Source organism: Kogia breviceps, chromosome 1, assembly GCF_026419965.1.
Source record: "Kogia breviceps isolate mKogBre1 chromosome 1, mKogBre1 haplotype 1, whole genome shotgun sequence".
In the NCBI taxonomy this organism is placed as follows: domain Eukaryota; kingdom Metazoa; phylum Chordata; class Mammalia; order Artiodactyla; family Physeteridae; genus Kogia; species Kogia breviceps.
In genome coordinates, this window is record NC_081310.1 from 183,315,623 (window position 1) to 183,341,646 (window position 26,024).

The 26,024-nt window shown below is 37.6% G+C and overlaps 1 protein-coding gene across 15 annotated transcripts in view; it reads right to left on the bottom strand.

The window, feature by feature from the left end:
- Positions 1 to 2,982: 2,982 nt before the first annotated feature.
- SRRM1 (serine and arginine repetitive matrix 1) overlaps positions 2,983 to 26,024 on the bottom strand; it is a 29,385-nt gene continuing 6,343 nt past the window's right edge. For 2 of the 15 annotated variants that reach the window (XM_067014758.1, XM_067014765.1), the window contains 14 exons: positions 26,014 to 26,024; positions 24,533 to 24,736; positions 23,857 to 24,051; positions 23,449 to 23,568; positions 21,192 to 21,466; positions 15,720 to 15,800; positions 15,119 to 15,205; positions 13,672 to 13,816; positions 13,262 to 13,303; positions 9,492 to 9,602; positions 6,997 to 7,461; positions 6,220 to 6,415; positions 4,455 to 4,664; positions 2,984 to 4,037 (listed from right to left, as the gene is read on the bottom strand). The exon at positions 26,014 to 26,024 is cut by the window's right edge and continues 105 nt beyond it. In XM_067014758.1, coding sequence (XP_066870859.1) covers positions 3,933 to 4,037; positions 4,455 to 4,664; positions 6,220 to 6,415; positions 6,997 to 7,461; positions 9,492 to 9,602; positions 13,262 to 13,303; positions 13,672 to 13,816; positions 15,119 to 15,205; positions 15,720 to 15,800; positions 21,192 to 21,466; positions 23,449 to 23,568; positions 23,857 to 24,051; positions 24,533 to 24,736; positions 26,014 to 26,024 — 2,247 coding nt within the window. In that variant the 3' untranslated portion in view covers positions 2,984 to 3,932. Of the gene's footprint in view, positions 4,038 to 4,454; positions 4,665 to 6,219; positions 6,416 to 6,996; positions 7,462 to 9,491; positions 9,603 to 13,261; positions 13,304 to 13,671; positions 13,817 to 15,118; positions 15,206 to 15,719; positions 15,801 to 21,191; positions 21,467 to 23,448; positions 23,569 to 23,856; positions 24,052 to 24,532; positions 24,737 to 26,013 lie in introns of all 15 variants that reach the window. The other 13 variants (XM_059038932.2, XM_067014774.1, XM_059038968.2 and 10 more) reach the window with 12 other exon arrangements.

Sequence of the window (26,024 nt, forward strand, 5' to 3'; positions counted from 1 at the left end):
CAGCAATCCCAGTCCTAGGTATATACACCCAAGAGAACATATGTCCACATAAAAACTTGTATGCCAAATGTTCGTAGCAACTTTATTCATAAGAGCTGGAAAGTGGAAACAGCTCAAATGTGCAACTGATGAATGGATAAACAAAATATGGCATATCCATATAAGGGAACACCATTCAGCAATTTTAAAAAAATGAAGTACCATGGATGAAACTTAAAACACATGATATTAAATGATAGAAGCCAGACACAAAAGGCCACATACTATATGATTCCAGTTTAATGTCCAGAATAGACAAATCTATAAACAGAAAGTAGTTGCCAGGAGCTGGGGCTGATGGGACTGTCAGTAGAATGGAAAGTGACTGCTAATGGGAAGTTTCTTTTTAGGGTGATCAAAATTTTCTGGAATAGGTAGTCGTGATGGTTGCATAACCTCGTGAATATACTAAATACCACTGCACACTTTAAAATGGTGAATTTTATTAAAAAGAAAAAGTTACATTAAATAGGGCTAGGATTAATTAAAATCCTTTTTAGACATCCAAACTAAAATTCACCATAGTTACTAGAAAGACCACATATTACGTTAGCTAAGAAAATGGGAACCTCTTTGTACTATCATTGCTTTATATGTATTAACTAACACACTTAACTCTTCAAAAACAACTCTGAAGTAGATTCCACCATTATTTCATTCGGAGAGAAGAAATGGCATCATTTAGAGGTCAAGTAACTTGACCAAGGTCACACCATAGAACGCTATGGTAGAAACCCTGGTCTACCAAACTCTTATGTTCTTGTCCACTCCAAATTGTTTGCATGTCTTTACCCCCAGTGGGCAAGTACTAGAGAGCAGCAATCACCATGTTTTCGTTTTCTTTACCTCAAGCCTTAGTAGTGCCTTTCAAGTACAGAGGCAATGATGCTCAATTAAACTTATTTACTCATCCGTTCATCGGGCATTTGTGCTTCTACGATGTACCAGGCACTGGGGACACAGTCACATACAAGACCAAGTTCCTAAGGACCAAAAACATCATCTCAGGTGGTAATAATTGCTATAGATGAAAACAGAGGAGAGGAAATTAGGGAAGCCTGTCTGAAGAAAACAAAGTAAAGAAAACAGGTCAGATCCAGCAGTGGAGACCAAGGCCCCGAGAGAGGTTTAAAGGAAGAGCAAGGAGGTAGGTATGGCTTGAGCAGATTGAGGAGTAGAGATGAAGGTGCCAAACTAGGTGCTACTGGGTCTTACAGGCCAGAGTAAGAAATTTGGACTTTACTCTGAAGCAGAAAAAAGTAGCTGAGGGTTTTGAGCGGTACTATCATCTGACAGGCTGCTGGGAACGTAATGGCCTTGTGTGCATGAGGATTGGAGGGTGGACAATGCTGCCACTGACAGTATCAACTCAATCTTGAGTAAATGAGAGTGACAGGGACTGAATGAGACAGAGATAAGATCAGAGGATATGTTCAATTCGGTATGCCTTTTAGACATCCAAATAAAGTTATTAACTAGGTAGCTCGATAGAGGTCTAGGTCGGGGGAAGTCTAGATGGGAAAGAAATTTGACACAAAAAAAGACATTTAAGGGACTAGGGATTCTTTGTCCTTGGTGGCTTTCCCTACAAACTCCATCACTTCATGTTTCAGAGGATCCACTAGAGATAAAACAGCTACTGAGGTAGGAGGAAAACTAGTGCTGCATCTAGAAGGTAAACCAGTGTTGCCCCCTAGAACCCAAGAGAAGGAAGCGTTTCAACAAAGGAGTGAATGACTGAGTCAACTCCTGCCAAGAGGGCTAGTGAAGGATGGAGAATTGATCACTCATTTTGGCAAAATGGAAGTTACTGCTAATCTTAACAAGCAGTTGCAGTCAAGTGGAGGAATGAAAGCGCATTGAATAAATGGGACAAGTGAATAAATGGATTGAATGAGTGAATGGCTACATAGATGTAAGTACCCCAGCGATGTTCATTGGTTTGTTCATATTGAAAGGGGTAAATCAGCTGCAACCATCTTAGAAACCAGATATTCTGGGGACTTCCCTGGCGGTCCAGTGGTTACGACCACACGTTTCCAATGCAGGGGGCACAGTTCGATCCCTGGTTGGGGAACTAAGAACCCACATGCCCAGTGGCCAAAAAACAAGCACAAACTGGATATACTGTGCATTTCCTACATCACAGAATTATAAAGTCAAAAGAAAGTCATGTGGAAGATCCCTGAAAGCTCAAGTTGCCACAGACACATGTAAGATTCTATCAATGGTGGAGTCACTCTAGATACCTTAGTTCAGTTGCTACAAAAGCAGCTTCATTAATAAGCTTTTGCCTTGTTACAAATCACTCTAAAAACCCACCTGTAAAAATAGCCCCTCTATGTCCATATCCTTTAGATAAAAAACTGCCCACTAAGTTTTCCTGAAATTAAGACATGTAGGCTTTTTGCTTCAATTGCCAGAAATTATAATCAAATTAACTGCCTATGTGACAACTTGCTTAGATTCACTTGCCAAAAATTCCCCTTTACTTCTTCCATATGAATGTCGTTGTTTTACCTTATACAATGTTATCAACTCCCAAGTTTCCTCAAATTATATTGCTCACACCACACACAAACACCCCCAATAGAGGGAGGTTGCTCCAGTCATTTCTTAACCTCCCTTTGCTTCCTGGAATGTGCCAGGCTTCTTCTGTCTTGGGGTGTACAGATAATGTTTGCTCTGCCTGAAACTCTTCCCCTATGCCTGGCTGACTAGCCCATTATATATGTTCCAAGCTCACTGTGTGCTTTTCCTTCATGGCACTTACCACATTAATTACTAAAATAAAGATGGTAAGACAATTTCATCACCTTGTATGTCCCTTGTCTAATCCTCACTCTGCCAAAGGTGCCAAGGGGGTAAAGGCATTGTAAGATTTCTAAGGTAGGTTTCCTGCAGTATTGAGATGGGTAAGTAAAAGTGAGTGGCCAACATTTTTAAATTTAGAAATTTATTGTTTAATCCACAAGCTTTATATAGCTTTAGTTAAAAAAAAAAAAAAAAAAAAAAAAACCAACAAAACAAAAACAGTGAAAACAAGACACTATTTCAAAGTCTGGGCCCTTCCAGCTTTCCAAATACAAGAGCTCTGAAAGTTGTATATACCAATCGGAAGAACAAGACAAAATTATGAATGAAGCCATGACATTTCATAAAACAAAATTTTATGTAACTGAAGGATCCTTCCTGGGACTAGTTAACTGCCTTTACAAAAAAAAAAAAAAAACAAACCCCAACAGAACAGAGTGAAATTCCAGTGTTCCAAATCAACTTGTTACACATCAATATAAACCCACAGTGTCCTGGCAAACAACATGCTTTCTCATTTTCTCATCCTAGAGCTCAAATCCTGATTCATTTCAGCAGAGACTCCACAGGCAACAGGAAAGATTGTGGCATTAAAATATTCATTTATACTTTTGTGGTAGTTCAACAGTGGTCTTATTTCTGGGAAAGCTTGCAAAAACCATACAAGGTTGGAAGCATCATAACTTAAATGGGTGCTAAGACTCAAATGAGAAAAAGGAAAAAAGAAAGAAAAAGTAGAAAGAAAAACCTCTGGGAATAGACAGGGGCATTTAAAGGAACCATAAGAATGCCAACAATATTTAAACCCCCTTTTTTAAAAAGGGGATTTTTTTTTTTGGCTTAGAATATTTCACTCTAAATGAATTTATGTCAGCTGTCAATGAAAGAATGTCACTAATACACTGTGGACACCTTTTGCAATGTAAATCCATGCCCTTTTTTTTTTTTACATGGTGAACTTCAACCTAGCAATTATTACAACAAATGTTATAGTCTAAAGCTCAAACACATTTTTAGCAATTTTGAAACTGAATTGCGTACAAACCAAATAAAATTTACATCATAACAAACATTTCCACCTAGGACTGTGGGGACACTTGAGCCTTCCGCATTGATCTCAGGGCCTTTTCACGCAGGTGCTTTTCTAAGTCATCAAGGTTATCTTCAGCCTCACTTTCAGTCTCCTAAAAAAAAAAAAAACAAAAAACAAAAACACCCCAAAAAGGTCATATTGTTAAATCCTGAAACACCGGTGGGAGATGTTGAGTACAGAGAAAAAGAAAATTCTTGTGATGTGTGCACAACTCTACGAATATATAAAAAGCCCATAAAATCACTATACTTTAAATGGGTGAAGTATACGATATATATAATTATATTGAATTTCTTTTAAAAAATATACATTAAGCTTTTTGGATGCCGTTCATATTCTTATCATTAGCCTTAGCTAATTCCTGCTCTTGGTACGTGGTCATAGAGAAACCGATCAGACAACAGTTAACAGCTGAGCATCCAGTTATTAGAAAAAAATTACTTAGCTACTTCTCAATACCAAATGATCCAGCTATCCGTACAAACTGTAAGACAGTGTTCATAAATACCTTCTTAGGCTCTGGCTCTGCCTCTGGTTCTTCCTGTGCTGACGCGGTTGTGGGAGCAGCAATGGCTGCAGGGGTTACGGGAGTTACAGCAGCTGCAGCTGCAGCCTTTTCCTTCTTGTGTTTTTTGTGCTTCTTGTGCTTCTTATCCTTTTTGTGTTTCTTGTCCTTCTTTTTCTTCTTTTTCTTTCCACCTCCTTCTGGGTCTGAATTCTAGAAATCCAGAAAACCAAAAGCAATAAAATCAACCTGCCCAACTAAACATTTTATTTCTTCAAGGGAATAACCACTGGACTAATCTCAGGATTTCATACGGCTTCAGGGGGAAAGAAGACCCAGGGCCAATCACCACCAAGAAGAGTACTCCTAAAAGATGGGAACCACCACTGAAAGCAAAGACTTCCAAGAGTTGAAACAGACCTTGAAGATAAATGATTTTTTAAAAATTTCCCCAACTAACTTCACATTAAACCAGGCCTCCCAACCACAAGCTATGAATCAGGTCTCCAAGACTGGCCTGAGTCAGGGTCTACCTCCAGATGTAAGGAAAAGCACCATGTGCAACAGGAAGAAAAGTCTCTGAACTCAACTAGACCTGAGTTGAATTCTGGTTCCTGAACCTATTAAACTAGTTGACCTCAAATTGCCTGATGTGTTCTGAGGCCTTTTTGTCAACCCAAAATGGGTATAACGATCCTTGATAAAGCTGTTACAAAAATTAAATGGGAATATCTGTAAATCACCCACAATATCAGCCTAACATGTAGGCTTTTAATAAATAGCTATTATCCTAAATACAAGCGTGTATGAATGCCACATCTCTCATCACTGTCTGATCTATCTCTAGAATGTGGGTACATTGTTCTCCACCGCATATATTCCAAATTTAAGCAAAGGGTACGCTCTGCTATAATTGCATCTAGTCTATAATTTTTAAATCTCACATTTCTAAACAATTACTTAAAATTCCTCAATCCATTCAGTCTGTCCAATAATTCAATCCTATTAAGATGGACATCCACCACTGATTTTATATAACACAGAAACCTGCCATGATTAGATTAATGAATCACAAAGAAAACAGTTTAAGCTCCGATATTTTAATATCCCAATGATATTTAAGCTTGACAATGTAAAAACAAGAGTGTTATTCTTATCTATGTAGCTTGCCAAAGATAAGGCTATATGGGACAACAAAGTACTTTCCACTCCATCTAACATTTCACAAGTTGTGAGGTTCATTTTTTATTAGAGAAATAATGTATTTACACTGTAGGAAAAAATAAGACCATTAAGATGTAAAGAAGAAATATTAAGATCACTCATCATTCTCCTTCTAACACATAACCACTGTCAACATTTTGGTATCTTGTGATAAGATGTAATCAGACTAATAGACATGATCTAAGATTGAAACTTTTATTGATTGTGACCGTAACTATCCCCAAACCTGTCAAACACTAGAGAAAACAGCAGAAGCGCTAAGGATAATTTTTTTCTTTCTGTTTTTCTAAATTGTCTACATAATACAATCTTCACCACCAAGATTATAGAATTTAATAGTATTAGACATATCACAAATTAGTGGATGTCTAGAGGACTAAGCATGGACTGTGATGCAAACACTACCACTTAATTTGTGCCTCCTTTTGAAGTCCATCTGAACCAGAGAAAATAATGCTCCTCTGAACTACAAAACACAAAAAATTCTCTCCTTCCAAGTGACCACGTATAATTATAAAAGATGTTCAAAACAGGGCAGACATACCCTTGCCGGTGATGGGCTTGGTGTTGGGCTTTTAGCCTTTTTAACCGGTACCGCTGGTGACCAGTTGGTAGAGGGTGACTGAGACTGGACAGGGGATGGAGGTGCTGGGGGTTTTTTAGCTGCTGGCTCAGGAGATCCCGAGACAGATCGGGAAGATGAGACCCTCCTTATCGACTGAGGGCTTGGTGAGGCAGCTCTAGAAACAGAGGGAAAAAATACAACATTTAATAACCAAAAGCAGAGATCCTTCTTTCTTAAGAGAAAACAACCAACTACCATTAGACAACCAGATCATGAACTTTAAATATCTCACAGCACTTAGTCTGCAGGTTGATTATACTAACACTTATCAAATTTTTATCACCTAAGTCTCCTGGAAAGTAGTTCAAGCCCCACAATCCTCTATCCATTCTGTTAATGATTCTTCCTGTATGAAATTAGTAATCCAGTTCCTATATTTAAGACTGCTTTTATCAGTCTTACATAGACATGCAAGAAATATCCTATGCATCACTTCAGAGCTAGGTTTGGAAACAGACTCAATAAGCCTGATATCCCTAAGAACCAAGTAAAATCCTATGGCATTTAGCTTATACCATGAGGAACTATCCTGAAAACACAAAGGATCTATGAATAGGACCTAGAATTTGCCTTAAAAGTTTGTATTCACAGCTATTCTTTTCTGTGATTTCTCAGTTGGGGGGCGGGGAGCTTCCAAACTTAATGAAGAGCTATGCAAGTTACTGTTCCTAACCAAAAAGGATAAAATATTTTTACTTTTTCATCTTTTTGGGTTCCGGAGTCCTGGAGACTCTCCTAATGGGCCTAGAACTTGGAGACGGGGACTGCCTTCTTTGGGGTGATGATGATGCTCCTCTTCGAACAGCTGGAGGACTTGAGGAGGTCTGAGGAGCTCGAGGCCGTGGTGAGGGCGAATGCCGTTTGTTTGGTTGTGGTGACCGGGCCTCCCGGGTAGATCGGCTCGGGGAAGACCCTTTCCTATGCTTTGATGACAACGAAGGCGAACGTCTCTTGGTGACTGGGGAGCTTCTTTGTTTGGGGGGTGGCGAATGTGAGACCCGACGCTTTGGTGGTGGAGACGGTGATGCCCTTCGTTTAGGAGGGGGAGGGGGTGAAGCCGTTCTTCTCTTTGGAGGTGGAGAAGGAGAATATCTCCTCTGTATTGGAGGAGAGTATCTTCTTGGGGAAGGTGAGCGACGACGTGGGGGAGGAGAAGGAGTCCTAGGAAAAATAAAGGTCCAACAGAGTACAAACAGAATGCAAAGAAAACTATGCACTAATACAGCACCACACAAAGAGAGAATATTTAAGTGGAAATGTCATGCCTTTAAACTCATTTAAAGTAACAACAACAACAAAATCACTTAGTAAATTCCTGTTTATCCTAGATGACTACAAATAGGTCATTGTCATTAATGGAGAAATTTAGTTTTCAGACTGAATTCAAATTTGTCAAAAGTCATTTAGCACAACCCATATAAAATCAACTTGTTTTTTGAGAAGAGAATCTTGCATTGCTCTAAGGAAACTGAAAATCCATTATCACTATGTAGCAACTAGATAACTACATTAGCAAGACTCTATTGACTGTTCAACTTAAACTCAGGAAGTCTGTGCTTTAAAGAGCTCTCCTGTGTGGGGGGTACCCTCTCTAAACTGGTGTTTGGACTCTGAATTAATAATTAGCATTCACTTGCACAGCTTTAAAAGGTATCTCTACCCTGCCCCCACCAAGACAGACTTACATTTTTTGTGCGTCAAAAGAGAAGTATTCAATGGAAGTCTACTGCTAGGCAGAACGCATCCTTGTCAAAGTCTCAACTTGGCCTTTCTCTTAATGCTTAATCCCTACATAACCCTAATTTGCCTCTCTGAAATTAAACCTCAATATAACATTTAGTTCCAATGGCCTGATATTCTCTTGAAACATTCAGACATAGAGCTCAAAATATTTTCCTGCCTAAAAATCAGCTCTGGGATAGGCCATACATTGGGCAACACCATAGAGTTTTCCATTTTGCCCTTATTGTTTAATAACTCTGAACCCCCATTTCCTCACCTGAAAAATGGGAATACCACCTACCAAGCAAGATCATCTTGAGGAGACATGAAGTACATAAAACATCTAACACTTTACCTGCCACATAATGGCCATTCAGGAGTGGTAGTAGCCAACTATACTGCTTGATAATGTGTTTGAGCAATGCTCTTAAAAAATTTTTTCCCGTAACTTTTATTTTAAAATCATTTTTGATTTACAGAAGAGCTACAAAAATAGTGGAGACTTTCCACTTAACATCCCATATAACCACAGAAAAATTACCAAAACTATAAAATTAACCTTGGTATTAACTGAAATACTAATGTCACCCCAGTTTTTTCTACTAATGTCCTTTTTCTGTTCCAGGTTCCAAAAATCAGGATCCTGCACTGCGTTTAGTTGTCATGTGCACTTAGTTTCTGCCAATTTGTAACTGCTCCTCAGTCTCTCTCCCTCTCATGATTGACATTTTTTTGAAGAGTACTCATCAGTTACTTCGCAAAATGGCTTTCAATTTGGGTTTGTCTGACAGGGTCAGCGCTCTGTGTCCAAAGATCCAGTATCCACAAATTCAACCAACCATGGATCGAAAATATTTGAAGGGAAAAAAATTCAGAAAGTTCCAAAAAGCAAAACTTAACTCCCCACTATAAAGTTAGTATTTTTTCCCTCTGTAATCACTAGTGATCCTGCCTTTTAATTTAACATCTTTATTGATATGTGGTTCACAAATCATAAAATTCACCCATTTGAAGTGTACATTTCAATTGTTTTAGTATACAGCTGACCCTTGAACATGGGTTTGAACTTGCGTGGGTCCATTTATATGTGGATTTTTTTTTAATACGTACTGCAGTACTACACAATCTGCTGTTGGCTGAATCCGCAGATACGGAGGGCCAACTGTAAAGTTATACTCAGATTTCAACTGCGTGGAGGGTCGGTGCCCCCAACTCCTCTCCTTGCTCAAGGGTCAACTATATTCAGTGTTCAACCATCATGACTCCCCATTCCCATCTCACCCTAGGCACCACTTATCTAATAACTCTCTATCTCTACAGATTCATGTGTTCTGGACTTTTCATGTAAATGGAATTGTACAATATGTGGTATTTTATAACAGCTGTGCATGCCACTTGAATAAAATATTTCAATCACGAAGATTCAAAGTTGCTCCATTTAGCTCCCACTAGCCTATGTGATAAAGTACCTTCGTCGTGGTGGTGGTGTGGGAGACCTGCGTCGACGAGGCGGAGGAGCAGGAGAAGGAGAACGTCGCCTTCTGGTAGGCGGTGGGGAGGGACTTCTCCTCCGTCTACCACTAAACCAAAGAAGAATTATAGTTGATTCAGAGTCAGTAACATTTATAACTAAGTGATCAAGATGATTTAGTTTCAATCACTGTCAACCCTAAGTGCAGCAGCTGTCACTCTATCCCTCAAAGCAGTGTTTTTTAAACTACAGTGTAGTTAGTCAAGACCCTGGGTGAGAACCAGGATTAAAAAAAAAAAAAAAAGAAAAAGAAAAAGAAAGAAAGAAAAGAACAGCAAAAGGAAATCAAAGTGCTTTAACTTGTCGTAAGAATAAATTTTGTATTGTGAAATTTTTGCTTTAGTATATAAATATGCAGTCTGAGTCATAACGTAAAACATTCTTAACATGACGCAAGGTGAAAAAAGTCTGAAAACACTGCCTTAGAGCATTGCTTTTTAACTAGAATGTACATCAGAAACAGCTTGGAAGCTTATTTGAAATTTGTGTTCACCAGGTTTGGGCTGTGGTCTAGCCGGTATATGTTTAAAAAGGTTTTTCAAGTGATTTTTGATTCCTTGTTAGGAACAACTGTTCTAAAGCCTAGAAAAATACAGTGTTCTAATACCGATATTAAAAATTTAAGGCCCAAAGTCTGGGTGTCACTGCTCCAAGTTCTTGATTTTTTAAAAAGTATGTTCCCACAGTTCAACAGTTGCAAACTATTAACTAAAAACACTACCCCAAAGACAAAGGACCAAAGCTGTCTGAGCACTAAAGCCATTGGGAGCAACTTGATTAAAATATAGATAAGAATCACAGACCTTAATTCTGAGCTGTTAGGCACTTAACCAATTAACACAAAAAGCACACCTGAAAAATACAATTATAATTAACTGGACTAACTCATAGTAGTCTCCCGGCAGATATACTAAAATAAATACCAAGCCAGTCTGACATCTATTGGCTAAGTCTGTGTATACAAAGAAGTCAAATAATATACAATTAACCCTTAAACAATGTGGGGGGCCTTGGGCTTCTGCTCTGGCAGATTCAATCAACCACGGATCATGCGGTACTATAATATGCATTTATTGTTAAAAAAAAAAAAAAAAAGCCATGTGCGTATAATAAGTGAAGTTGCACAATTCAAACACTTTGTTCAAGGGTCAACTGTAATTAGTTCTTAATTTCTTGCCCAGTACAGGATTGATGCTTCCTGTGAATCTGGAATTATTTTCTAAAGTTTACTAGTCTTGATTCCCCATTAAAACTAAGGAGAGTTCATTAACAGAACAATGAAAATTCTGACATTCATTAGTAAATTTAATTTTTAATTTAAATTTGCTTATGCCCTGTGGGGACTAAGACCTTACTCTGAACAGATTTAAAATATAAACTACAAAACAGATAAGTTTCAGATGAAAAGTAGACACCAAATTATTAATTACAAGAAAGAACAGTAAAGGAGAAGCCACTTTACCAGCAAGGCTAATCTGAGAATTACGGGACCTAGAGAAAGAGGGTGGACTACAGTCCTGTTTCAACAGGTAAGGAAGATTTCAAATGGGAAAAGACATTTGGGTTTTGACTCAAAAAAGAAAAACAAAGGTTTACACTCGCAAACTTTGAGGGTGAGAGGATACAAAGCAAAACTCCCAATGTGTTATCAGTACGTGTAATAGCAAAAGAGGCTATTACTGTTGATTATGTGACTTCTCTTTTAAAATATTCTCATAAAAAAATTTAACTCAGATTAGAATCTATTATAATACACTAATGACCTGAGATATTTATTCTGTGCCTCAGTTTCATTTGTAAAATGAAAGGCCTGGAGTAACTAAAAGGTCCCTTTCAGTGATGACCTTCAATGTCCAATGTTTCCATGTGATAAAATAACCAAAAAGAGAATAAGAATAAAACCATAACTTAAAAAAAAAAAAAAAAACCATAACCAAACTAGCGTACTTAAAGGAACTACAAGAAAAATTTGATAATCACTTATAACTGGAATCTTGACACCTGATGGCTCTATGACCTAAAGGCTACAGTTTCTCACCTGAGCTGATATGACACACATATCAGGGGTTTAAAAGAAGAGAAAGAAGTAGAAGGCTAAACATTTTCTAGTTATTCTGAATACTAGTGCCAACTCAAGCCTTCAACTGTGTGTAGAAATTGTTGAGTAGAGAGGTCTCCCCCCACCCAAATTGCACGAGAACCAGTTTCAATAAGCCTCAAAACATGAAGTAGAAAAAAAAAAAAAAAAAAAAAAAAAAAAAACCATTAAGTAGCCCTCAGCCCTTGAGTATGTAGGAATACACAAGTCTTTTAAGGACAAAGACGGCTTGCGATCTCTGCAGTGACCTCTTCAGAATCACCTCACTTCACTAGTCAGGCTGGTAATGAAGACAAGAAGTTATAGATGAAACAACTATCTTTTTATACTAAGTATGATCAATACACCATTCACTGTTAAGGAAAGAGTGTTCAATACCCAAAGACAAATGTTTAGAAGCATGAAAAATGTTGCATTTTTCAATCTTTAAACTTTATATATGAAATATTCAAAGCCAGGCTGTATATCCCTTCTTAAAAATAAATACTGAAGTGTGATCCCAAACAATTATTTCTCCATCTCCAAATCCTAAGAGACTTGGTCGCAATTTCTAACATCATTAACCATAACAGTGGGGGCGGGGGGTGGGGGGGAATCTTACCACTAACCTGACTTCGTAAAGCAATTTTTTAGCTGCTGTACTAGCAATTTTACAGAAACCTGGAATAATCACAGCTGGGAACAGAATACCTTTGTATCTAAAATTTTTTTAAGGTTTCTATTTTTTCTTGTCAAGTAAGTTACTTCCACAGCACAAACACACCGTTTTGCTCCATCATATACACTGCCAACTGGTTCCAAAGAACCTTTCCAAGAAAACACTCTTATTAATTAGTGAGACTACTTAAAACAACACAGCTTCAAAAACTGAGCTATAAAGAGAACAGTGTGAACATTTCAGGAAGGATACTTAGAAATTTAGTGACAGCTAAGACCTCAGAAAGCAGAAGACTAGCAAAGATAGTACAATGTCATGGTGAAATGGTATAATGTCAATGGCACAGGTCTAAGTTCTGACTTTGTCACTCTGTAACCCTAAGAAACTCACTTGCTACTTCTGAGCCCGTTTCCTCACTTATGAGATATGCCTGAATTAGAGACTTCTATGTATCACCTGGCTCTAAAATATTATGGCCTTAGGGTCACAAAGACCCTGATGACCAAACAGGTTCCAAAAGGATATGCAACTTACCTTTTTACTGTAGGAAACACTGAACAGGGCCAAAGCCTTACAGTCATTTTTTAATCTTTTAAATGTTTCTCCCATGTTTTTCTTGCCTTTCCTATAATCACCACAAAGTCTGTTCCCACTAAATCTAAGGAGCTATTATTATTGTCCTATGTCTTGGAAAGACCTCAAAAAACAGAAGACTAGCAAATACACTGTAACTGCACAAAACTCTAAATTCAAATGATGCTCTAAAATGAACACTGTGTACGTTTTTATCATTATTTTGATGTGTAAGAAAATATCATCAAACCAAAACAATTGAGGAACTTCTCCACAGTCATACCCTGTAAATGTCAGAATGGGATGTTACCTAAACAGTAAATTAAGTCACTAAAACTTTGACATGTAATCCTAATTTACAAAATAGCATCTAACCAACCTTTTAGTCACTGGCGATTGCCATCGCTTTCCCATCTGCATCCTGAGAGCAGTGGAAAAAAACAAATGTCAAGAATTCCATTCACCAAATTAATTACTTCAATGGAGTTAAGTATCACTATTGGAGATATATTTTTTTAGATATTCAAACATGGTCGGGAGTTAATGCTATGATTTAACTGGTCTATTCTAGTCATGCACACGTTCGACATGCTGGTACAAAACTTACTAAGTTCTCATTAAATAGTAATGATCAGGGAACAAAGAAAACCCAAATACCCCCCAAATCTGACCATCTCCTACTGTGAACTCTTGAAAGGAAGGAGTTAAGCAAATTCTAAATAAGCCCACAGCCCATCCCTTAAGTTATGAAGTTTTATCACAACTACAGAACACCAGTGAAGACATTACCGAGGGGAAGTCTCTTTCTGGCGCTTTCGAGGTGATGGAGAGGCACTCCGGGAAGGGGAATGTCTCCGCCGCCTGCCTACCTCACCATTCTTCACGTGGGACCTTTTGGGTCGCTCATCTTCTGAGGAAGAGGAGGAGCCAGAATCTATAATTACACAATAAACAAAAATTTACATCAGGTCTATGCTTAAGAGTCTGTCTACGTTTTCACAATCTAAGCAGATGGAGTGTCCAAATTAGCAAATCAAGCCCACTAACATAAGCAAGCACATATACAGCCATCAGTTCTGAAAAAAGTTAATATCGATATGTGCTTAATGACTTGAAAGTCAAGCATACATAAATATATGTTATTATATAATTACGTTATACAAATCATTTCCACAGAACAATCCAACAAGACAGTGTCCCTTATAAATCTAGTGATCTTCCGGATAACTAAGTAAAGCTTAAAAAGCATCTCAAGCATTATTTAATTCTTGTTACTCTATGTACTTTTAAGGCTACTGAAAGTATTACTAGCATTTGAATAATTTACTTCATATCCCTATTATTTATCAAACAAAACAAAATGTATGTGACATTTCCTACAGGCCTGGTAACAGTCAAGGACTGCAAAGAGAAACACTTCATTTGTACATGGTTTCCTTAACTTAAAATAACAAGTCCCAAATACCAAAAAATATCCAAAACTTACATGCATTTTCAAACATTTCCATGATTAACTTCATCTTAAGGAGTTGAAAAAGCTGTATGGCTTTTAACTGACTTAATGCCACTGTGGGATGCTCTGGTTTCCATTTTATAAATGAAAAGCAAAGGTAGAGCCTAGACTCAGTCACAAAACCAACTAAGTGAATAAAACCAGGATATCTGCTTTAAAAAGCAGGTTTCTGTGTACATATTTTTTAATTCAGAAGTTCCACTTCTAATTACTATTTTACAGATATACTCACATAAGCACAAACACACAAAAAAACTAGAAATAACCTAAATGTCCAAATAGGCGAGTGGCTCAACAGATGACAGCATATTATCAAAATTTTAAAAATGCTGCAGCTGGTAAATAAATGAGGTAGATCCTTAAGAACTAACAGGGAAAGATGTCCAGATATAGTAGGTTAAAAGGCAGGCAATATAATCTACAGTTTGAGCCTGTGGGTTTTTTTGTTTTTTGTTTTTTAAACCACAGCTACTTATACACGCACAGAAAATTTCTGAATAAAAGCTTTGGGGAGTTAAGACAGGGCTGAGGAAAGAAATATACTTTTCCAACTTCTATTCCTGTTTTAACTGTTGTACTAACACTTCCTCCTAACATATTTATACAAAGGCACAAAAATATTTCTCCGAAGTATTGACACATTCTCTACATTTCCGGATATTTTTATCTTAAGCATTTTTATTAGGATATGCAGAAAGAAAAAAATGTAACCAGTGTCCATACCGGAGGAAGACTGCTGGTTCTGTCGTCTGTACTGGCGTCTCTGCTGCACAGAATCTGCTGCAGCCATTTTGCCACCTTTATCTTCTTCTGAAAGATGGATGCATTTAGAAAGTGTTTCTTTAGTCATGCATACAGAAAAAGTAACATATTTGAACTGGGAAATGGTCTCCTAAACCTTTATCTGGTTGGGTCAAGCAATACAGCTACTCTTTTTTAATAAAGGAGGAGCTTAAAATGCCAATTTTTAAATGCCAATTTAGACTATCTTCACTAAATATAATAAAAATAAACTTATCTAGGCATTTGTGACAGTTCGGTCTGCATGCCAAGCACTTTATAAACATTATTTCAGTTAACAACCAAAGACCTAAAGGATGGTACTGTTATCTGCATTTCAGAGATGAAAAAAAAAAAGTAGTAGCTCAGATAAATTATTAAAACAAACAAAAAGTAGTTAGTGGAGCTGGGGATTCAAACAGGCTGGTGTGACTTCAAAGTCCTAGCTCTTAACCATTAAGCCGTATCGTATAATTAATCTTTAACCAGAACCTAATTCAGCCTAAAAATACCAAAACAAACAAAAAACACACAAAACACTTACCTGATTCAGATAACTCTACTTTTCTAGGCTTGGGTGCTGGTGAAGGGGACTCTCTTTTCTCAGTACCTTTATGTTTTGTCACTAAAAATAAGGGGAAGAAAAACCCCACTTACATACATACAAAAACAAAACAAAAAGCAACACATCTTCTTAATAGTACAAAAAGTGTGACTATTCTCATAAATAATTTACTGACAATTAAAAAGTTCCTATAAGCCCCTGTTATCATTACCTGAAGTAGACGCAAGGATTTGTAAATGTTTGGTAAAAAGCCTCAAAGTTCTACAATGATTTTCCAATTTTCAGATTCTCCCAAGAGAAAGTTCAAGAGAAATTGGGAGCTGATGTTTCTGAGTAGAACAAGCTCTATGCTACGCATAACATTCAGCTCAGTAAAGTAAACCTGTGTGCTACCCTACAACCTAAAACACACACTCTTGACTACAAAGACCTCATCAACATAAGAGCTTTTAAGCACCCACTACAGGTTGGTCCAGAAAAGTAATGAAGATGATAAATGATAAATGACATAAGATCTGATGAAATTTTCACAGAAAAAATATCTGGGGGCTTCCCTGGTGGCACAGTGGTTGAGAATCTGCCTGCTAATGCAGGGGACACGGGTTCGAGCCCTGGTCTGGGAGGATCCCACATGCCGTGGAGCAACTAGGCCCATGAGCCACAACTACTGAGCCTGCGTGCCTGGAGCCTGTGCTCCGCAACAAGAGGGGCCGCGATAGTGAGAGGCCCGCGCACTGCGATGAAGAGTGGCCCCCGCTCGCTACAACTAGAGAAAGCCCTAGCACAGAAACAAAGACCCAACACAGCAAAAATAAATAAATAAAATTAATAAACTCCCACCCCCAACATAAAAAAAATAATAATAATCTGGTCTGGAGAAGAGGAACAAATTAGTCACCTAAGAGGCTGAAGGCTTTTGATGTAGAGTATAACCTTCACAATAGCATGAGAGACTTAAACTACCTGTAAAAAAGTAGACCTTCACAATGGTAAAAATAGTAAATGCTAAGGCTAGAGGATCCTTTCCAAAGATTAAAAAAAAAAAAGTAATCTCAACCGAAGTCATGCAGGTTAATTGAAATGGACTAGGATCTGAACCCAAGACACTATTTCTATTATCGATGGCATAGGCTTTAATTTCTAACAATTACTATCTCTGTCTACATTATCCATCCCATTGCTTCAACTAATGTGAAAAGTATATATACACAGATAATCATTAATCTTACCCTAGATTAACCTGAAACATCATTTGAGACCATTCCTCTAAGAACTAGACTTGAAAACGATATGATCCCCTCAGTACCCTTACACCTGTTTCTGTTTAATTAAAGCAGTTAACATGGAATGTTTAACCTAGAATTTAGATACATTTCATTTAACAGACGCTCATTCAGAATACTGTAAAGGCTTATTCTAAGAAGCAGTAATTTAGCAATCTAATCATCTTTGCTGAAGTAATCCAACTGAAGAATTTACCACTATACTTTAAAAATACCAGCATTTTATTAATTCCACCTAATAAGCCTTTTGGACAAATCACTGGATTGGGTAAAGAATCCAGTGACTAGATAATCTAATGATTATCTAATTATCATTAAAAATAGTAGCAAGACTGCATTTAAAACTTGTATTTTAGGGCTTCCCTGGTGGCGCAGTGCTTAAGACTTAAGAATCCACCTGCCAATGCAGTAGACACGGGTTCGAGCCCTGGTCCAGGAAGATCCCACATGCCACAGAGCAACTAAGCCCGTGCACCACAACTACTGAGCCTGAGCTCTAGAGCCTGTGAGCCGCAACTACTGAAGCTCACACGCCTAGAGCCCATGGTCTGCAATGTGAAACCACCGCAATGAAGAGTAGCCCCCGCTCGCCGCAACTAGAGAAAAGCCCGCATGCAGCAACGAAGACCCAATGCAGCCAAAACAAACAAACAAAAAAAAACGTGTATTTTAAGAAATTCCAAGACATGAAATAAAAATGCCTTTAAATTTTACAGGATTCAAAACTATTTTCTGGGTCAGTACTCTTCATTTTAAAGTGTCAGTTAATCTTCAATTCTTGAAAAAATATTATAGGCATCTAGTCATAAACCCAAACGTCAAAGTACCACCTGAAATAACTGGGTTCCAAAATGTGTTTGGGAGCTGGTTGTTTGGATGTCAGAATGCATCTTCCCCTGAGAAACATTACAAATGTGGTTATGTTTGCTATGTAGTTGGCAAATACCTATTTAGTAAGTAATACAATTGAACTACAACATTACATTTTTTCCCCACAGAAACTAGTATTTGGAGTTTTATCCTGATCTAATCTCTCAATAATGGCTTGGCTACAAGTCTTAAGTCATTGTTGATATAATCAGCATTAAACAAGTATCCATTATATACCCCCTACTCTGGTTTAGTAAGACTGACTCATCGCATTATTAATACAAATGTTTCATCAATGTTTGCTTGTCTAGATAAGACTTTCAACAGCTTATTTTTATTAAAAAATTTATTTTTATGTTAATGTTGTTTAATTTTTAGTATTTAAGGGGCAAAATCATTCTAGCATGACGTCTGAAATCTCCCAAGTCAATTGAAAACCCAGAATTTTAAATTTACTTCAATAGTCCTATTAATCATTAACCTTGCAGACTTGCTCAAAAGATCACTTGTAAAGATAAGTCACTCTGTGACCAGAATTAGTAAAATAATCCGTAAGTATCTACAGAGCACATTCATATGGTTATGTCCAACACCACAGGTATAGATACCCTGTAAACATACTTCATTAAATATTCCACTGATTTCAAAGCACTGTTTTATGTACTGAGATAATGCCAATTTAACTATGACATGCCATCAATTACAAAATGCTTCCTGAGGACCCTTTCAGATGAGAATGTATATTATACTCCAAATAATTTACCTCTAATTCTCCAAAATAGTTTTCCTGCCTCCCTCCCATTCCATTCCCCCGCTATTAACAGCAGAACCTTAGCCCTGATTGATGACTACCCCACAAAATACTAAAGTAAACTCTATCACATTTCAATGGTATCAATGCTCTTATTAGCAATGGAGACTGCAAGGAGGAATTTCTGAAATCATACTACCTGGTACAGAAGCTGAAAGACTTTACCCTGCCTTCTATTTCCCTCCTTTAGCAATCAAAACAGGCATGTGGGGCTTCCCTGGTGGCGCAGTGGTTGAGTCCGCCTGCCAATGCAGCGGACACGGGTTCGTGCCCCGGTCCGGGAAGATCTCACATGCTGGGCCCGTGCGTCATGGCCGCTGAGCCTGCACGTCCGGAGCCTGTGCTCCGCAACGGGAGAGGCCACAACAGTGAGAGGCCCACGTACCACAAAAAATAAAAAAAATAAAATAAAATTTAAAAAAACAGGCATGTGGGGGTAGGAAAGTTGGGAAAGTGTACATTTCTGAACTGGGAATGAGAACCCAAATTCTAGTCCTGGATGGTTGACCTTGACCAATTCACTTAACCTGAGAACCTATGACAACCTCTGAAGTCTTTCCTAGCTCTGAAATTTCATCACAGAGGGTTGGGATCGTTTTACTATAAAAAGCTATTTATCTCCAAGTAGTTACAACCAATATTCAGCCTCAGTGGACAAAAGGCAGCCTCTCACTACACTACCCACAGTCAATCTCTTTGGCTGGGTCTTGTTTGGACATGGAAGACCTGTCCCATAAGCCACAGGAACGTAACTGGCCCTCTGTCTTCCCCCTTGACTTCTCTCCTATGTACATACCCACTGTGGATTGTTTCTAGAAAAGCAGCAGCCCACTCTTCCCGACAACATATCAAGACACAAGAGGTTGGTATCTGTGCAGACCCTAACAAAGGTTAACAATTCTTAACAATCAACCTATTTAAGAAAGGTTCAGCTCTTCTGCTCAGGTTCTTTTATTACCCTCTGGCTATATGATGTAAACAGAAAAATCATAATCTGATGTGTTTTTGCAAAGTAACAGGTGGGAACATTCAAACTATTATTTTACTAGAGAACTTTCTGGCTCCAGACAAAGGAAAGAAGTATTCAGAAATGCAAAAACTTCACAGGAAAAGAAAAAATAGGTCAGGACAACAGGCGTCCCATTTGGACACGGTGAATGGAAACTATTTTGAACAAAAAGTAATATGGGACATATTATGAAAATAAGTGATCCTAAGACACCCCTCCCATACTTATGTCTGAACCTGTAAGACCTAAAGGTTTCTCTACTTTTATCCAGTTGCCTACGTCTAAAGAGTCAATTCAACAAAAATGACCACATAATATTTATGTTATCATAAATTAACCTGTTATGGTTCAGAAAATAATTTGTACATTACTCTTTACAAATTACCGTAATCTGTCAGTTCCCCCCTCACTCTGCTAGCCTGTCTATACCTCACAGTAACAGAGGTCAAAAATGCAAAATTTGCCTTTATAGAAATGCCACACTGCAGGGTTGTGGGGCCAGTGGGTGGTGGTGGGGTGGACACAAATGAAGCAGCAGGGTGCTGATTAGAAATCCTGCTCTCACCAACTTCATAAAAACATACAGTCAAGATTTTGCCTGAGGTATCCCCTATTTCTTCATTTATAACCTGAAAATTTAAATGTGATCAGAACAACCCCAGTACATATTAATCTACAGAATGCTCCTTAACATCCAATTACTATAACAGTTCTTTTAAGGTCTCCCCCTCCCCCACTACTCACCTATCACACTGTGTATATCATTCCAGTCCTAAGCACCAAAGGCCCAATTCAAACGGATACCATAGTTTTTCTCCGTGTATATTTAATGCTGAAGAAACAAACCCCAACAGACTACAACCTTCACTCAGACTAACATGGCATTCTACTTGCCTGGCAGGATCACAGATCATAAATTCCTCAGAAATCAATCTGCAGAATAAAGCAAGGACAATACTCAGAAGAACCCTGCCTAGGGCCTAAATTAAAAAAACAAATCAGCTTTTAGGAGGACACCACGTCCCTCCCTAGGAAGTACAATGTGACCAAGAAAGAAATAAAACAGAATATGAAGTCCTCAAATAAGATATCAAACAAAAAATCTGCAGGGTAAAAAAAAAAAAAAAAGTTAACTGGTCTCATAGTAATAAAAAGATCCCTTACCATGACAACACAAACTTCGGTAAGCTACCCCAACTCAAACAGCCCATGGCTGGTAACCATACACTTCACTTACTCAATGCCAAAGGGTACTGCTAAAAACAAAACACTTTTATATGTAAACTCCATTTCAACAAACAACAAGAACTTAAAGCAGGAAAGAAAAGGTGAGCTTCTAAGCAAATTTACAAAAAACATGACATACAAATATTACCCAGCAACTTCATACTTTGAAGGGAGTAGGGAATAACAACTGACTAGGTATTTTGTGGCCAAATGAAGAAAGAACATATTGTTTCTATGTGCTTGATTTTTACCTTTACCTGAAGTTCTCCCTGGAGAGACAGAAACACGACTTTTCCTCGTACGGTTTGACTGCTGGGGTGTTGGGGAATGACGAGTTTTTGGTGGTGGAGTTGCTGGAGGTGATGGCCTGTGCCTTCGCCTCGGAGGACTTGCTGAAGGAGATAACCTACGAGTTTTTCGAGGGGGGCTGGATGTCCTCTTTGGAGGCTTCTTTGGCGGTGACCGGGAACGAGATGAAGAAGAGGACGAGCTACTCCCGGACAAGGATGCCGATGAACGCCTTCTTCTGTGGAATAAAATACTCATGTTCATTAACTGCATACTTATAGAAAATGACCTTACAGGCATGTACAGTTTAGACAACAATACAGCTATTTTTATCCAACTTTTGAGTTTATGTAGCTAAGCACATAAATGAGGTTTTTTTAAATGTGAAACAAGACCATAACCTAGGATAGGAAACAGCTAGTTCTGAGACTAACTAAATAACTTATTCTGATAAATGCTTCTGAGTTGTCTTTCCAGTAGTTATAAAATATGTCAAGTGCTATAAGAGAATAACTAACCAGTCTCTTCCCTCCTTAGGAATAATATGAGTGTTTTGGAGTTTGCATACAAAATTTGGGTGGCAAAGTATTTTTTTCATTTAATAACACAATGTCATGCAACCTTTATGTTGCATTTTTTTAAAAAACGTGCAAGATTAGGAATTCATTTAGCTACATAAACTTAGAAGCAGGGGACTCTCGAATTCTGCAGCAAAATTTGTGGTAAGTTCTGTCGCAATTATGTGTACCTGCAGAATTCACCTTTGGCGGAAGAATTCCTGAGAACCTGAAAAAAAGAAACCCTACCTTAAGTGTGAGATAAAAACTGGCTGAAAGGGAATCTTACACAATCTGCAAATTATCTTGACTGTTAAATGGCTCAGTAAGCAATTAAAACAGGCTGCTTGCAAAACTCCAATATAAGAAGTAGCTGTTTCCACTAATCTTACGCTAGAAAGCACCAGTATTACTTTTTCTCCAAAGGAGAAACAATCAATTTTAGAAAAGTGTGATGCCTAAATTGACTGACCATTTACATCTTCATTCTCACTTTATCGGTAGTAACATCAATTCCGTAATTTTTAGTAGTAGTTATAAAAAATGGTCAATATACCTTGAAAAGCCCTCCCCAAAGAAAAATATCTTGTTTGCTTTCGCTTTATTTTGGCCACACTATGTGGCCTGTGGGATCTCAGTTCCCCGACCAGGGACAGAACCCAGGCCACAGCAGTAAAAGCGCCAAATCCTAACCACTAGACCTCCAGGGAATTCCCGAAAAGTACCTTTTATAAAAATATGGGACTCTGAAAAAGCTCAGATTGCAGAAACAAAATTACGGACCTTACTGCTTCCCCTCTTTTATTTCCAAGTTGATTTGGTTCCTTGAAAAAAACCTTATAGACTCAAAACACAAAATATTTTGTCCTAAGTATAATCTAAAGCACAATCATCAGTTCCTTCCAAAAACAGGTGAAATGCATCATAAAGAACGCACAGAACTCTGCTACCAGTGCACCATGCCTCCACTTTGGGCAGGTGTAGCAACAATCTTTTTATTAAAAGTTACAGATGCTAACATTTTACCTTATGCTAATTTAAAAATGATTTTTAAAAAAGAACACTGGTATTGATAGAGTGACTTTTATGCCCAGTCTCTTCAAAAATAGATACCAAACTGCTAATAATGGTTAAATCTATGGAATGGGATTGTGGGTAATTTTCAATTCATCTTAATTCTGTTTGAATTGTTTACAATAAGTACCCTCCTTTAATAAGAAAAAGACACATTAAGAAAGGTATAACGCAAATGGTTTAATACTGGTAAAGCAGTTTATTGGCTCTGTAGTCATCTATATTCAGAAACTAGTGGTAATTAAAAGCCAAAGGGAGAAGGTGGCTAATTCCCTTACTTGATAGGATTTCTTGGTAGGGTCTGAAGTGGTAAAGATTAACACAAATAACTGGTAAGATTAACATAAATTCACCAATAATTTGTTTTTTATTTTCCAACACTAGTGTTATCACTGCACAAATAACAGCATTACATCTCAAATGAGGTTATCTCTTTATTAAGACATTACCTATCATTACTCATGAGTTCTTTTTTTCCAGGGGAGCACTAATTCAAAGATTAGCCTAAAACAAACATGGTGTACTTTCGTACACCTGACAATTTCAAACTGAAAGAAACCAAAAAAACAAAAAAACCCAAAACTCTCACCGTCTCACTGGAGATCTACTCCTTCTATGCCTTGGTGGAGGAGGCATTCGTCTCGGTGGAGTTCTTCTTCGAGGAGATGGCCGTCTTCTTGGGCTTGGCCGCCTTCTAGGTGAGTATGATCTGCCATAACAGAATTAGAATCTGAGTAAATCATGAGCAAGGAATGAATTCCTTAACATAGCTTTCTCAACAGCTACATTTAAAAAATGGATTTCAAGGGACACAATTTTCTATTTGTGTAGAGATTTTAATGGAACCTAGAAAGTGTCCCTAAATTGTTGCTGGAAATCCAAAGTGTAACATTTGTGCTAAATGTTTTCCACAGCTTTTATATAATTTACCTAATTCTACCTAGGAGAGTAGCACATAAAATCTAAGATCTATGCAGATCTTAAAGCCACTACTCACCTTGATCGGGATCTATGGCGCCTTCTCGGTCGAGTATGAGAAGGAGAGCGAGAACGTGTCCGGGATCTTGACTTGGAACGCGACCGAGATCTTGGTCGGGTCTTCTCCTTTTCCTTTTCCTTTTTGGAGTTTTTCTCCGGAGAAGGTTCTTTAGGCTCTGGTACTGGTTCAGGCTTGGGAACTTTCAGGATGTCACTGTGTGGAGGGAAAAAAAGCTTATTTTGTGCCTTTTCTATTCAGACGCCTAAGTCTTAATACAGTAATATAAAAAAGTTGTTTCTTTAAAAAGCTTTCAAAATCCATGAAGACATCTAAAAAGATATATACACATCAGTGAAATCCAGTGAACTAACAATTCTAATCACATACATTTTTTTTTTTTTTTTAAGTGCAAAGTTGTCCATTAATAGTGGGGGAAAAAAAGGCAAGTTATAGTATATAAAACATCTGAAGCAACACAACCAACTGATAGCAGTGGTCACCTTTGGGTCATCTTACTTATACTCCTATACTCCTATACAATTTGAATTTCTTTTCAACAAGCTAACTTCATAATTTAAAAAATCTACAAGTAAAACAAGTAAGTTTATGTTTTTAACTCACAGGTATCATATTTACGGTCACTTAGTAACAGCCTAAAATTGTGATATTTATAAATGAATTTTTATGTACTTGCCTAGTAGAAGTGGCCTCTTGTACTGAAGGTTCTTTTACTTTCACTGATGGTTCTGGGAGCTCTGGAGTTTTTTCCTTCTTCTCTGGTGCAGGGGAAGGACTCCGGCTCTTGGTTCTGTGACGGGGAGATCGAGAATGACTGCGCTTTCTCTCTCTCCTGACAGGGGAAGATCGTCTTCTAGGGGAAGGAGATCTGGATTTGCGTCTAGGATGAAAGCAATTTTTTTTCAGGTTCTTTGAATAACGTGGACTGGGGAAGAGGGTCCAAAGGAGAAGTGAGATTAATCTTTTTAATTACACCATTACTGTTTATATCTGAGAAGTTCCTTATGGAAATAAGATATCCTATCACACTTACTTAATAGGAAAAGAGCCAACAGAAAACCAGAAAAACAAGCAAATGAAGGATAACAACATTCTCCAGTATACCAGAGGAACACATTGATGTAGGACTCTAGATTTAGGTTCTCAATCATTCCCAGAGATGAGAAGACCAAAGAACAACTTTTCAGAGGAAGCAGATGCATAAAAGGAAGGAAATACATAATAATAAGTCAAACCTTAAAAAAACAGAGTTTAGGTGCAGACAGATCCCACCAGAGTTCATCAGGTAGAGTCTAGGTATTCCAGAAAAAATGACTAGTGCAATTAAAGCAAAATGTTCTTCAGAAGAGGATAAATATATCAAACTTGCATGAGATAGTTTTGGAAGAGAAGAAGCTCCCTTTCCATTTCAATAATAGTTTCCCTAACTTGAAGTAAAACAGTAGACCTGGTTTACCAACAATTTTCATTATGATTTGTGCATAACTCTAGAAATACTGCTTCACTGATAAGCAGCTTTTAATATAAATAAAGGGGACAAAAATATTACCTCCTCTCTTTACTAATTCCAGCACATTTATGAAGAAATTAGCAGAACCCTAAAAATGAAAAGCCTAATGGAATTCTCACCACTCACCACAAATATAAAGCTGAACTGTGGATCTGAAAATGAGAACCTAAACACAGTCTCAATGGAAGGAAGAAGAAAGCAAGTATCTGTTTTGGGTTCAGCACAACCATCTAAGAAATGCAGAACAGGGAATTAGGTAAGTACAATAGGAAGGGCTAGTGGGTACAGATTTCTAATTAAAAAACTAAAGAAAAAACTATTGGAGTAAATTAAAATAATAACTCAAAATAATTTAAACTGAAGCAATATGAAAGATAAGTCTAGATTTTGATTTAGGAATTAGAGGGTTGACTAATTCACCAAGATTTTAGAGATAATTATTATAGTCAAAAGATGATCTCTCTCAAAAAAAAGATAAAATATTTTAGTCCAGAGGCAAGCTATAGCTCACCATGAAAACTGTATGATGGAAGAAATTCTCTGAATAGTGCTGTTAGCTTCCTTTTTAACTGTGTAACTTTCTGGACACAAAATACTTTAATACCTAACGTACTCATAAAACATTAGGTATGCAGATTATACTGTACCTTCTTGGGCT